Source organism: Haemaphysalis longicornis, unplaced genomic scaffold, assembly GCF_048455015.1.
Source record: "Haemaphysalis longicornis isolate Haplotype H1 unplaced genomic scaffold, Haemaphysalis longicornis Haplotype H1 scaffold_1, whole genome shotgun sequence".
Taxonomy (NCBI): Eukaryota; Metazoa; Arthropoda; class Arachnida; order Ixodida; family Ixodidae; genus Haemaphysalis; species Haemaphysalis longicornis.
This window is the reverse complement of record NW_027526203.1, coordinates 412,031,875-412,047,341: the sequence shown is the minus strand read 5'-3', so window position 1 is coordinate 412,047,341 and position 15,467 is coordinate 412,031,875. Positions and strand designations below refer to the sequence as shown.

The window sequence follows — 15,467 nt, the reverse complement described above, 5'->3', positions numbered from 1 at the left end:
ACTTAAGGGGGGACGTGGCTTTCAAAATCAACTTTTTTATTTCTTTGTGGATTTTGATGAAAATTGGCACAGCAACTGGAAATGCTTCCGTGATAACACCATAAAAATTTCAAACTAATATTTTGAAAACTTTTTTATGTATTAAATTTTCTTTCTGTTCCACTTGTACCGAGCTTGAGCGGCTTATAAAACACGATAGAAAACTTGTTCGAAGTGCTTTGTATTCCCAAATGAATGGACGAGGTCGTGACAGTTTTAGAATTTTTTTTTTACAACACAATGTTTTTTGGTTTTCATTTTTTTAGAGGTTAATGTGCAATAGGCATGTTGACTGTGAACGATTATTCGAATAAAAAAATCACAAAAAACAAATCTGGAAAACCAAGAGTGTCACGACCTGAACTGTTTATCAAGGAATGTAATGCAAGAAACGAAATCAAAATAGACCCAGCGGTCACAAAAAAATCCCTGGTACAAGCGACGGAGGTGGCAAAAAAAACTGTTTTGAGAAAACGGCTTCCGAAGTTGCAACATAGGTTTCACTTATCAAAAGTCGTCATGGTTGTAGCCTTTCATGTCCTTTTGAACATGGGGCTTCTGGAATGCCTTGCCTTGAAATTGGAGTGCCTTTTACAGCCTTTTTCTTTCCAGAAAACATCATTTTCAGCTCCTCCGTGAAGAGTACATACCCCACTTTGCAGACCAAACGAAGGGGGAGATGGGTTTCAATGGGCTTTCAATGCAAAGTAGGTTAGCTGGTTGGCTGTATCGCACTGAACAGCCTCCTTTTGCAGTGTTGTCACCATGGCAACAAGTTGAGCATTTTTTTTACTTAAATTTGAACATTTTTGGCTTTTTTTTATGTTTTATCATCTTGCCTGGCACAGCAACTTAGTACTCATACGTGCAGAGGTGTTCATTGCCAAAAGTTTGCATACCACAAGGATGAAAATGAGCTACTTTGAAGCTTGGTAGAGTATTCTGCATAACTCCCAACTTCAATGCAAGAGCATATTTTTTTAACTTTTGACATTCAAGGCATCCAATATTTCTAGCAGCAAAGCCAGTATGCCCTAAGCAATGGTATCAATAATTTCCCTAAAAAATCACTGTTAAATGCTGCGACAGTAACGTACATTTTTAATGCAGAGAACATATTTTTATTCCTATATTACTAACTCAAACCTGTTTGCATGAAAATTACAAGTGCACGGGAAACGTTGCGCAATACGGGCGATATGGCTCGCGCGCATCGCAGCGCACGCTTACCGCGACATATCGAACTTTAATTGTACCTGATATGGCTGGTCAGGTCGCTTTTAAGATTAAATCTAACGTCGCAGGCATTAATTACAACTACTGGCGTTCAATCGTAACCGGTTGCCCAGTCATGTGCTGCTCCAATGCGCGTCGGCTATGCCGTGCGCGCCAGCGCGTTTGACGCGTCGACCGTTTCTTTTTCAAGGCTAGCGAGTCCACAGTCAAAACACAGCAATAACTAAGCGTGTAAACATCGCAAACCCGACTAAAAGTTCACTTCACGAACCGCTATCGCAAGCGCGCACACCGCGTCACCCTCCGGGGTCTGGCGACGGTAGAGTCACGCGCACCACGAAGCGTTCGATGACCTCCTCCTTTCGAGCCACACAACTTCCCGTAATCTGGCTCGCGATCTCAGGCATTCCCATCGCGATAACGTGCGTGTTGAATACCACAGATTGAACAGAAACTCGGCCGAGCGAAGCGGCGAAAATGAACTCAATGCGCTCGTTACGCAGCTCAGGCGGCCGCCATCTTGCGTTGCGCCCGTGACATCCAATCAGGAGGGTCGTTGTTCTGAGCCCCGACCGGAGGACCAACAGCGCTTCAGCATCTATTTCTAGCTTCGTTTGTGCGTCGCTTCTTTTCTGCCGTTTGTGCGTTTGTGAATGAACGAAGATAAAAGAGACGAGCGGAACCGGAAAGACGATCGCTCGGCCGATCTAACCATATCAAAATGGCCGCGCCCGGTGGCACCGTTGCGGAGATAGAGCGCTCCGAAAATTGCCGTTTTTTCGGCCTTTTGCGCTGATAGTTTGTCACCGCGCCTGACAAAAGTATTTTTTTATGCCACTTTGCGACGCTTTTCAGCGTAAAAACTTTGCAGACGCATAGAATAGGAAACATAGAAGCCGAATATGCGGGTTTCAAAAAAACGATGTTTTGGTCATTTTTCCGAAGTTGAAAGCCGCGTCCCCCCTTAAAGGGACACTTCAGGAATTTGCCGAGCTCCACTAGTAAGCTCTCAGAGGCACCCTTACAGGCAGCACTCATGGCCTATACTCATGAAAAGTGCAAGAGGTTGTGAGGGCAGGTGGTTTCTGGTGTTTGACACAGCACTCTTGCAATACAAGCCCATGAGAATTCCCCAAACACTGCAAACGTGAGGCGCAGCAGTACGCACTTGTTAGCCGCTCTCCAGGGCGTGGCCATGAGGGTCACCTGGCTCCCCATACATGGCGTAGCGAACCGTCCAAAGCCTGGCCGTGCGCTCAAATGCTTGGCGATCGTCGAGGTACAGCCGCCCTATCTCTGGCTCCATGCAGACAAGGCAGTAGGGGTCCGTAAGCAGAGACTGGATGCTGATCAGCACCTGCATACGCACACAGCGACCAAGGCTGCTCAAAGCAAAGCTGCATTCCACAAGTTCTGACTACATCACACCGAAAGGAAGGAGAGGTCACACGAGGCAGAGAACACATTTGAACTCGGGGTGTGCAAATACAGTAGACTACCATCACACTAAACTCGAGGGGGCTACAGAAATCTGTTCAACTTGTCAAATCAATCTAATTAAAAGTGACAATTTAGCAATTGCGAAAGTGAAGCAGTACTTTTCAGAATGACCACACTTTTTTTTGACAGATTTTACTGGTGCCAGTATCTTTGTTCTAGATGAGAGAGAAGGACTAGCAGGTGAATGGAGCACCTTGAGACAAGCCAGTGGCACAGTTGCCACCAGCACAGCTGGGCCACCAGCTGCCACCAGCACCAACTGCCACCAGCCCAGCTGGGTCCAGTGGGATGGCTCATCGGCCTTTATTAGTGCCCCAGCAAGAGATGAACGGCTCTCAGCAGATAGTGTTAGATGGTGCCGTGGGTACAGGTTTTAAAGGTTGAAAAATTTTTTTTTTACATATATGCATAGATACAGACGAGGGTCCCAAAGCCATTAGGCTGAAACGGGACCCTCGGTAGTTTATTACTAAGGTAGAATGTAATCGCAGTGATAACAAAATTGTTATTCTCAAATAATTACGGAAATAAATGCAACACTTCAAACATTAGCAATTTCAACAATTCAATTTCACAAGTCTATCAAGTGAATTTGCAATAAGTACTACCACCGTAACTACAACAAAACTACTACAGCCGAGATTCAATCCATGCACCCTGCAGTCTTCTTCTTTGTTATTTCACCACCTTCATTTTTATTTCCCTCGAGACAAAATAATTGGGAGGAAGGCATCATTGCCCCATGCAACAAACTTATGTTTGTGCCAAGATGGTTCAGGCCAAATAAATTTCTTGCATCCCCTCCATGGGGACCCAGATGACTCTGTAAGCATTGCTTGTCAAACCAAGATTTGGCCTAACTCTTTCGTTATTGTGGGAAATCACACAGTTTTGATGAGTCTAACAAAAAATTTCTCTGAGCTATACATATTGGTTAGGCACACATTGCAGTGACATAAAATGCAGGTGATTCCACGCGCTTTCCAACGACACCAGTTTTAATAATGTTTTCAGAAATAATAATTGCGAAAAAAATTATCGAATTTGACATTTTTGCCCAGGTGTCGAAGAACATAAAAAAAAACAAGTTGTGATAATAAACCACCAGTAGTAGAAAAAATTTAGAGTATACATTTTGTAGGTAAGCATTTCAAAAACCTATTCTAGAAAAAAAAAATTGAGTTGCGTGATACATATTGTCTGATATAAAAGAAAATGTAAGCCAGCGTGGTGCCTGTGCCTTGTGGTGAAGCCAAACCACTATTTCAAATTTTGCTATTTTGGATGGTTCTCTAGAAGAAATCTGATGGTCTGACATTATTAAAGGCCCCAATTAGCCTCCACGTGATGTAAAAACACCTTGTGAATAATTATGACCAGCACAATATTGAAGGCAATCAAGCAATGCGAAAAAATCTGCTTGGAGTTGAAAACAAACTCTTTGGTGGATGCTTGTTGACGTTCTGATGATCACTTCTCAGTCAGAACTTTCATTTGCGGTTTATTATCATGTTCTGACTCGCTATGGCAGCCCTACTTGCAGGAATAAGGTACGATGCGCTAGAATCATGCCCAGCAAGCTTTCACCAAGCCGCCGTCGTGCTATGAAGCGAGTTCAGCACTACGAGCCTACTACATTGCAGCGCCACCTAACAATTTCAAAAAGAAACAACTACAAGGCTGTTGGAGACTTTGTCAGAATAGATAGTTCTACTAAGCAGCGACACTAGACCTCCGGAAATACCCTCGTATGAAACCGAAACTGGCCGGTGAACAGCTGGCGCTGTTCAAGGCCAATTGGAAGCATTCTCCTCGTCTGAACTGATACCCGACGACTTGGTGTGATCTTTTGACCTTCAGCGGAAGCTGTTATCGCAGAAGTAAGGCGTAGATAAAGTGGAAGCACGAGTGGTATGCTTGCTTCGAGGAACAGTAGCGGGCAATGGAGGCGCCATGGCAAATGAGCTTGTAGTTGGGTAACTGCGTATTTGCACCAAATATGAATTTCGCAACTCAAAAACGAAACCGAAACTGCTGGGAACAGGTTGAAAACGCCAGGCACACTTGCTAGACATGCGGGGGACCATCAGAAATAAGCTTTGGCAGAATAAAGCTGCCCTTTCTCCGAACTAAAGATCACTAGTGAATAGCTGGTGCCATTTTCAAGTAATTATCACCTCTCAACGCTGTCGGATTACAAAGCTGACAACATTATTTGGTACTTGACTTGCGAGGAGCCTTTTGACAAAAAAATATTATGGTAATGCAGCCTAACCACGATCTGCAATCTTTTTTATCAAGTGCAGCAGCCACACCCCTTTCTCAAAAGCACACGCACCTCAGCTCACAAAAAACGCTATCAAAAATCTCAGTGTCGCCGGAGCGGGAAAATTTAAACTGATTTTAAAAGTGCAGTGCCTATACTAACCACTGGGCTCATTTGGTGTATGAGAAACGACTACAACATGTCGAAATACGCAATATAAATCATCGATCACCGGTGATCGATTTGAATAGGCGGGGTAACGAAAGAGTTAAGGTAAGTGCACTGTATAAATTGGAGTGGACATGTTCAAGTAGAAGTGATTTTGGCTTAGTGGTGCATACAAACCTTTTAGACCGGACACACACGCACACCCAGAAAGTGGCGGCCAATACAGCCACCCAGGTAAGCCTAATCCAAAAGTGTGGATTCAGATTCCACCTTGAGCATTGTACTCCACTTTTTTTAACATTTCAAAAGCTATAGAACATCTGCAAAAGGATGCAAACTAGAAATGCAAATTTGTAACCCTGGCTACACGATACTGATAACCTAGACAACTTTACAAGAAAAGGTAATTACTTAGAATGGGATTCAAATCGGACCTCACACTTTATTAAGGCAAGCGGAACTGCTTGTGGAAAAATGCCAGGGAGAAGCTGAATAGCAACCGTGGTATTCCAGCAAAAGAAATAGAATGCAGACAAGTACACATCACAAACTGGGCCAAATTCAGAAAACAAATGAGGAAGAGCCCCTGAGGATATGAATGCATGCATAAGGATGCACGAGACAGTGTGACGGCTCGTGCTCGCCGAAAAGACTTCGGCAAGTGGTCGGCCCCAACAAACTGTGCATGGCGCCATACTGGTACGGTGTCATCCGGCAGCACCACCCATCCCGGGAACCGGCGCTAAAAGAGACTATGGCTGGTTCTAATCTTGTACAGGGCCGTGTATGTGTGCGCACGTGTGTGCATTGAACTTCTAAGGATCGGTGACGGGACCCTTCCGAAAAACGGTCGAGTGTGCCACACGGGGGCGGTGTCACCAGGCCAGAAATGGGTCACAGTGTAAAGGGCACCTTGGTACCGTCTTGGAGACTTTGCTTGAACACCCCGATAAGAACTCCTTTTGTGACAACCTAAGTGGCTCATTATGCACCCGCCGGACACGAGGGGACAGCGGTCATTGGCGGCGTGGGAGAAGGAGTGGAAGAACGACGAAAAGTATTAAAAGAGAAGGCCGACCGGAGGGTGAGAGGGGTCGGATCCAGGCAGTCAGATCGAGGGACAGCGATCCGGGGGCGGACGAGACGAGTTACGAGATGCGTTAGGCCGAAGACGGGGGGGGGGGGGGGGGGGGGAGGCTTTGGGCCCCGGAGTCTAGCCATCACTCGAGTGCGACGTCTGACCACCCGTCTCCACACTTCGGTAAATTAAGGGGGCACCTGGGTCTTTGGGACCAAAAAATTGCTCAAAAAAGCATTTTTTAGGTATCGCTTTTCTCTTGATTTGCACAGTTTTTCAGTTTTTCCTCCAAAAATTCCGTACATGGAACTGTACTAGGAACTTAAAGCCATAGAGGCCAGATTTCAAAAAAGAAATAATTATTTTCCCATAATTCCCCACTTTTTCACCATGAGTGGTATGGCAGTGATACAAAATTCTCGAGAGGTACATCCCAGCATGTAGTGCAGCTAGGAAGATCATTTCTTTTGCACTGTGAAGCTGAATGTTTAAACCATGCGATATGGGAAGCAGATATTGCATTTTGTGTTTCAGTAGTTGTTTAATGGCATTATTTTTAATTGGTTAGCAGGAGTAGTTCAAACTTAGAAGTTAGAATTGATGTAAATGTAGTTGTTTAATGGCATTATTTTTAATTGGTTAGCAGGAGTAGTTCAAACTTAGAAGTTAGAATTGATGTAAATGGGTATGTGATTGCAAAACAAAAAAACTGCTTCCCATATTTCCTTCTCCACAACTTCTGGTGTCTATTCATGTCTTGCTGGCAATCTTTTGTTGAATAGTTTTTTCCCTATTGTTCTCAAGACAATCAAGGAATTTTTTTTAATTAACTCAGAAACTAGTTATCTCACATCAAAACTAGTCAGATATTTGAAATCTGCTAAAAAAAACTGAACAAGCCCATAAAGTTTCATAAAAATTGGTGGGAAAGCAAAAAAAAAAATAGTTTCTAAGACCAGGGTGCCCCCTTAAGCCAACCGACGTCCAGCCATCGTACGAGACTGAGTCATCGCGGCGGGCCCTTCCTTCGAGCCAGTGCCGGAGAAGCCTCATCGCTGCAAGCGCCACCTCTTCGTTCGAGCCCGAGCCACCGCGGCGTGACCGCGGCGAACGTCAGGCCCTTCATACAAGCCCGTGCCGCATCACACCGAAGCAGCCCAGCAACGCCGAGCCGTAAGCGAGATCGAGCCAGTTGATTTTATTAAATTCCATGTAATAACTTCCATGTGTCTGTGCCTCCATCTCCTCATGCCCAGTGTGGACCCAGGGTCACGTTAAGAATCCCGACCATCACAACAGCTGAAACAGATTCGGGGGCAGTTTTTGGAGCCCAAGAAGCTTGATTTGGAGCAGTTACCAATATTTAATGCGTCGTCTTAGGAGCTTAAAAAAAAAAAACAAGTTTGCAGCAAGTTTGGTGGACGAGACCACTTTTGAATCAATTTGAAATACACACAATGCTGAAACAGCCTTTAGATAAAGTTATTTTTAGCAGAGTATCACTACAAGTCGAAAGCTTTTTCGCAATCCATAAACGCCATGTACAAAGGTTTATTTTACTCTGAACATTTCTCGATTACCTGGTTAATATCATGAATATGATCTAAAGTTTAAAAACTCTTACTAAATCTGGCCTGTTCCCTTGTCTGTTGACAGTCTAAGGATGCACTTCTGTGATTGAAAATTACTTTTATGAGAATTACTCACAAAGCACAACCTGCACTACATTCTTACAAACTTCTTAATTGTACTGAGGCGGTGTGCATAGATAACATAAAGTACCGTTAAAAAAATCAATTAAAAAAAACGCTGCAATTGTGAGGAGGTTTTTATTTTTTTTTTTTGCCATTTCAATGCCGAAATTATTATTTTTGTAACTCCAAACAGCATTGTAAACCCGAGTGTAGAGCCGCGGCAAAAGTTGCGCAAAGCACGGAGACATTCACGATGCACATTCACCACCACCGTAAATTGAATAACGTTGTTATGTTTAGCCACCCCACTTTTAGCATTAAATTTCACATCAGATGCAAACTTATCATTTGCTGCGTGCAATAGTAACCAGTCCTGCTATTGGGCGAAGCCCGAACATGTCGTGGCGATGCAGCATGGGCCGCAACATGCGTTCAACCGTTCTATTCCCGAGGCTTGCGAGAGCGTTGTCAAGCACAGCTATATTAACTCGGCATTTTATAACATCGCAATGAGCGCGCACGCATGCACGCTGCACGCATGCACACACACAACCGAAACAAGGCAAAAAGTTTAGCCTGGGAAATCTCAGACCCACCTTCCTGACCTCCTTCCTGTATGGGAGAACTAATAACAAATTTTGCTCTGATGCAGCTGCCCAAATTTCTTGAAGTGAGGAAGCAGATTGTATCCTGGCATCAACTACTGACGCAAACATTTCCTACTCTAGTGACGTACAGTTACTACTACCCCAGGCAGTACACAGCTGATTGCAAACTATTTACGGGAAGGACAGATCACCACATCATACGGTCATGCCCCCTTGAACACACTACATGTACAAGATGAGATCATACCTCCATTCCTCTTCCTCTAAATATAACTATTTGCAAGCAGTGGAAGACTGCACTGCTCACTTTAGACCCGGGCATCCAGGTCTGTCCAGATGGCCACGAACACTGCTGAGACCCAAAGGCTCCTGGACACTATCCAAGGAGGCAGCAGTCTAAACACTCCTGCTCCTACCCCTCCTACCCCATCTGGGCATCATTATTAGTTTACTACTACTACTACTTCATTCAAAAACTCAAACTACTTCCCCATGCTTTCCTGTCCATGTACAGTCATTCCCTGTCCATGTACAGTCATGATACAAGTGAACAGATGAGATGCAAAATTTGTTATTTAAATGGAAATTTCATTGTGGTTTTTGAAAACTGTCCCAAAACACTTGAAAAGCAGCGCAAACCCCTACTTAGTACCTGCACCACTGACAGCATAACATAAACCTCTCAACCTTCATTTAAAAAAAAAAAAAAAAGAGTGCTACACAATTCCATCGCATTTAATTATATACCGAACCTACCAAGGTTGTACTTTTTTTTTTTCACCAGCACATAAAGAGTGCATTAGAGGGGGAGAAATGAAGCCAAAGAAACCATATCAGCTGCTGTGAAGGAGCCATCATGAGTAAATGATGGCTCCTTCACTTCATTCATTTAGACTGAATACGGATTAACTGTGGCCTGACGAAGCGGGCCTCACCTTGTCGAAAGGCTACCAGCCACATCATTAATACCACCAAACAATGGCACCCATCTACAATTTTGTTTACAGCTATACGAGGTGCAGTGGGGTCACATATTCGGTGAAGCTATAGGGTGTGGATTCATAAAAAGTTTCAGATAGCTGGCATTATGCTAACCTCCTCATAAATAAATTTTCAAGCCCAGCTAAACTGAGAAAAAGTTTTATTGAAGAGAAAGAAAGCCCGAAAAATGGTTCGTTATAACAAAAACATTGTTTTATTAACTTCTGTGGCTAGCTGACGAGGAATTGGAAATATTTCGCTGAAGTGAGTTTCGTTGAACCGGCATTTGTTGTAGAGGGATTCAGCTGCATATATGTGTAATCTTTTGTTGGTTTGGAGAAGGGGAACCTTTTTAAACACCTGGGTTTTCAGTGTTCACAGCTTGTGCTGGACTAAAAAAAAATTGAGAAAGGAGTATTGCAACAATAAAAAAACTTGACCAACATTGTCATGCTGAAATGCAAGTTCCTTTGCATGCTTTCAGTGCAGATAGGCTCTTTATTTAGTCGAAATACCTCCAAGCATCAAAAAAAAAAAAAAAAAAAGGGACCGGCTAGACCAATTTATGGCTGGTATGATCAGGTTCGTCGCTCACAACACGATCAGCTGTGTGTGTAACTTTTTTCGCACCTGTGCCATGACTGATGAAAGTTCATAATTGCTCTATGCAAACAGCTTCCCATTTCAGCTTAAACATGAGGTACAGAACAGCGCTGATTATGAACAAGGTTGTTGCAGTTTGGCAGTAAACTGATAGGAGAGGAACCTGGACTGTCGAAGCTGAGGTATCCTCTGCATTGTTCCATGCCTCAAGTTCCTTTGTGTTTATGAATATGTTGCTTATTCAAAGTTTCGAATGTTCACCCACCTTCTAGTCCAAGCCCGACAGTAAACCATAGGCAAAAGGATGGATCCCAACGCCCGCAGTAATTCAGATGCACTGTTTGAGAAGTAAAAAAGTAAAAAGTAGAAGCGAACCTTTGATATGGTGAGGGCTAAACTCCAATTATGGTGAATGGAGTCTATTCCAATATCTCCATGACGGCTTATATTAGGATGGAAGATTTTGGTCAGGAACTTCACAATGGGAGGCTTCATGGGATACCTGCAAGCAAATAATGACACGTGTAAGAAATAAACACCATTTTTGCTCGACTTCACTACAGATTCCCTTTTGAAATAAACAAAAACTAAAACCTGCTTAGCTTCACGACACATGCCTTTTTAGAACAGGAAAAAAAAAAGCATACTACTGTGAATCGCAGCTTATTTTCACAGAAGGCATGCAATGCTGCAATGCACACTTTGTGAAGGCTGATTCCTTACTATGCTGGTTCCTTTTGAAAAGAGGAAAAGCAATTTTCTTAAGAATCAGGTTTCATGCTCCTTCTTCAAGGAGTCATGAACGGCCCAGGAGTTGTATTAAAAAAAATTGTGGCATTTCAGAAAAACCACTTTCCCGGTGCGTGTGACCAAAAAAAGAAAAAAAAAAAGATGAAAGCAAAGCCACTCGCATTAGGCAAGACGTGTCTGATGAGTGGAGCTGGTAATGCTGCTGTGCAGTGCAGCCTTTATGAGCCTTTCCTGCCCGTTTCCTGAGTGTAGGTGGCACGAACAGCTCCACTGCAAACAATGTTCTTTATTCTATTGGTTTTATTTAGATCTTAACTGCTAAGCTGGGTAGAACAAAAGAATTTTGAGACGTAATGCTTCTCACAAACCTCAAGGAAACTTCTTTCAATCCATAGGAACTGGACTTTGATGCGTGGCCTCAGACAATGCAAAGTTACCACTTTTTTTTTTTTCCCTTAGATAAAATAAAGATTAGCTACCTTTTGAGACTTTGCAAAGTAATCTGTCTGTTTCATTTGGTGACATTCTCAGAAGTTGCACACAGGAGCCAAATCGGATTTTGGATTTTGTCTTTCAAACATTCCAGGTTTCCTTCCAAGAAAATATTACTTGGCAGCGCTGAAGGGGTCCCCACTTCACTTACACTGTGAAGAAAGCTGTCGCGGAAGCGACGCAGAGCGAGAGCCAGAGAGCCAATGGCCAGATTGCTGCGCTGATCAGCACCAGTTGCACAAACCCACAGGGCGACCTAGCTCATGCCCGCATGTCCGTGCGAGCCGCTTCTTTCAGTAATCATCCCCAACGCAACCCCCCCCCCCTTCCCTTCCCATCACCAAGGTGTGTAGGCCCAGCTCAAAGAAAAATGGGATGCTGTGGTCGATCAAAGTAAATGCACCCATGCAGGATAAACAACATAGGGGGTCAGAGGCAGCAATTCTACTGCGACGTTCCCGCAAAGCACGTGTAGGGCATCAGCCGAAGTAAAAAAGTACTTGTGGAGCTGACACCACTGCGACTATCTCGTCACGCACCTTGAGTCCGCCCACAGAATTAAGGATACAGGAAGCAGGATACAATGTTTATCACAATGCCAAATAAAATTATTTTGAGCAACGAGACATATTGAACCTCAAAGATGATGTTTTGTGTGCCTGACAATTGCATCATGTAGTTGATAGACACTGACAGCATCAGGCTCATAAGGTGGATATCCGTCCACTGGCCCACATTTCAAGCAATGTAGTAGAGCTCTGCCAGTCACTCTCTCACTGTGGTGACCTCACAAGAGTTCAAAGTCACAAAAAGAAAGAAAGGTTCCACCCAGACTGTGTTGGCCATAGCCGATTCGACCGCACTCCCACAGTGCGTACGAGATGGCGATGTTCCCAGACATGAGAAAGATGACTCCCCAGGGCATCTCGCTGTATACTTCATTTGACTAGAAGATGCAGTTATTAGGCTGAAGTTGTTGAAGAGATGCAAGGGGGAGAGAACTTGAGAGCCGATTGCCTGATCACTACGCTGATCAGAGAACCAACTGCAAAAGCCTTCAAACAAGCTGTGTCCATGGAAGCTGCTGCTTTCATTTATCATCCACAACACAAGCAGGGTCCAGCCCAATGTAGTTCAAGTAATATCCTATACCAAGAACCACAAGAGGGTTCGTAGCAGTCTCGAAGGAAAAAATTCAAGGGTTCTCAAGGACTTTCCAGGCTCAACATGGTAGTTTCAAGGGCCTCAAGCAATGTGTTTAGTAGCGTGGACAGAAAATAGCCTCTTCAACAACAATATCACTCATATTATCGTAAACAAAAACAAGAAATTTGTGCAAAATGACTTGAAACCCTTTTAATTTACCTTCAATCACACATAACCAGAATCACACACACACCAGGAAGTATCTCAAGAAAGTGTTTTTTCAGCAAGAAAGTTTTTCATCAATACCACAAACAATTGCTTGAACTTCCTGCATCTTTTCTTTTGCAGCTTTTCAAAGACTGATTTTGCAATGCATGTGACATAATTAGCTGCCTAAGCATTTTTAGCATAACTGTCCGCAGCTGCCACCTGGTCAGCAACTGCTTTTTCTAGTTTCCTTCTCTGGTATCTGTTGCTCTCAACTTCCTCTTAGAAAAAAGCTTCTCTTCGAATGCTTTTACTGTTGAGCTTCCGGCTTTGCCATTTAACAATGCCACACATTCAGTAAAATAAGCTAAGTGTAGCCTAGCATACAAATTTAAGAACATTTTAGGGCCCTTAAAAATTTAAATGTATTCACGGCCTTAAACATAGCATTTCCGAAATTAAGCATTTTCAAGAACCACCACGAACACTGCTTATTAATAACATTAGTACTAACGGATTTCAAAAGAGTGCGGTATTTCTAGCTTTTCCCAGGCTCTCTGTAATTCTGTGGAATGTAGCACTGTGCTGGCTCAGGGCAGTGACAGGAGTGATCCTGCGTAGTTCTAGGTAAGCGCATTGATGAAAAATATGGTGGTGACACCGGTGGTGCATGCGACAAAGTTCTCTTACTATAACCACCACAGCCGAGTACTTGTTGCCTTTAATGAGAACCAAAACCAACGTATGCTATGCTGAGCACTTGGGTTGACTGTCGGGCCTCCTGTGCTTCACTCTCACAAGAAAACCACCCACCCCCATTCACACCTGCACCATTCACACCTGCCGCTACAGCTGCCGAGATACTACCCATTGCCGAATCAATCCTGTTGCAACCTCACCCCACTGACTACTACACAGACCGCAAAGGAGCCCTCCAAGGCTTTGCCACCAACTCCCTATCCATGCACATGTATCACAAGCTGACGTCCTACATGGCAGTCCACAGCCATCCATCTGCACGTCTCTCTCAACTGGGTCCCAAGACACCAGGGAAGGAATGAAAGGGCTCATGCCAGCACAACGAGCATGCGTGGTCTTGGGGAAATATGTATGCTAATATTCCCATTAAAAAAAGGATAAATGATAATATTATTTACAGTAGGAAATGCCACAGCAATTAGCACTGTAGGACATACAAATTAAGATGTGCTCGTGTTGACAGAATACAGACACTGGAAGGACAAGGCTTACGCATTGCTGGGAGTGCACGAAAAAGCTAAGCAACGCAGGGACATTTTTCCACGATGCATAAGCGCAGCGATGACACAGCTTCAATTGTATGTCTGCAGTTATGTTTTGGTAAGCATAGGCTGGCACCCTATACCACCTGATATGGGAGTGCCAACGAGCCCCCACTCCTGCCCCTAATGCGAACCCCAAACTATGAGCCATGGGTGGAGCAGTTGACCAGCTCCGTGCCCTCAAGCCAGTGACGATAGGTAGAGTGGGCCCGGATGGCCAGCCAGCACCACGGCATCTTGGACTAAGGATGCCTCTCGCAGGGTGGAGGCCCTAACATCCTCCTGCTCTCAAGTCAATAAAATGTTTGTCTCTATCTTTTGCTGAGAACTTTAACAACCATGACGCTCTGCGAGAGTTTAATGAAAGGTTCATCAGAGGTTGGCGAAAACAGCAGAGCACACTTTTGCCTTGTTTGGGGGAGTGTCATGCTTTTTGGGGACCAGAAACCGGTGATGCCTTGGAGAAGAGCTGAGGTTTTACACGAAGGAGCAGCATGCAAAGGGACTGCAAGTGTCTTGTGAAGATATTCAGGTGAAAGCCCAACAGTTAGTCCAAAAAGAGGGGATCAGACGTTCCACATTCAAAGCAAGCCGAGGCGGGGTCTAAAGGACTTTCACTTGGTCGTCGACTGACCATCTGCCAGTGGCTCTTAGCAGAATACAAAGTGGCTGGTGGAGCCCCAGACGAGAAAGACTGCATCCTCCAAACGCCTGTCTACTTTGGCATGCCAAGCCACACCACAGTAACGGCCAAAGGAGCGAAAGACATGTGCTTGCTGACAACAGGACATGAACCATACATGCTTCACAGTGATGCTGTGCTGTACAGCTGACAACACTCTCCGAACATTGCGTTTTGCTGGAAGATCATCCTCAAGAATGAAGTCTTTCCCAAAGAAAGACCATTCCAGCCAACAAAAATGTTACATGAACGAGGAGATGGTAAAGGAATAGTTGGAGATTGCCTGGACAAAGTGACCAGGAGCGGAATCGGAGCCAATAAACCCGTTGGTTCTGGACTCATTCAGGGGTCACATTTGCTCGGGTGTGTTGCTCGGGTGTGAAAAAGACTGCTCAGAAAGCAGGCACAGATCCAGTTGTCATTCCTGGTGGTATGGCATCTCCGCTACAGCCACTGGATGTCGCTGTGAACAAACCTTTTAAGAACACCACTGGGGCGCTGCAAGAAGGCTCTTCTCAGCGACGCCGCTATGTGGATGAAGGCTGCATAGGAAGACCTGACCACGGATATTATCCAGCCCAAGTAGCATAAAAGTGCTGCAGTTCAAATGCATTAGATGATACTCAGGACAATTTTCCCTGTTCTTTTAAACGTATAGGTCAACCTGTAATCGAAATTTCTCTTTTCAGCAAGTTCAATCTGTTGCGCACTAATTA

General features: G+C 44.3%; 1 protein-coding gene across 2 annotated transcripts in view; it reads right to left on the bottom strand.

Moving 5' to 3' along the window:
* LOC144155509 (uncharacterized) overlaps window positions 1-15,467 on the bottom strand; it is a 48,304-nt gene that overhangs the window by 13,498 nt on the left and 19,339 nt on the right. For both annotated transcript variants that reach the window (XM_077687005.1, XM_077687006.1), the window contains 2 exons: window positions 10,549-10,675; window positions 2,444-2,632 (listed from right to left, as the gene is read on the bottom strand). In XM_077687005.1, coding sequence (XP_077543131.1) covers window positions 2,447-2,632; window positions 10,549-10,675 — 313 coding nt within the window. In that variant the 3' untranslated portion in view covers window positions 2,444-2,446. The remainder of the gene's footprint in view (window positions 1-2,443; window positions 2,633-10,548; window positions 10,676-15,467) is intronic.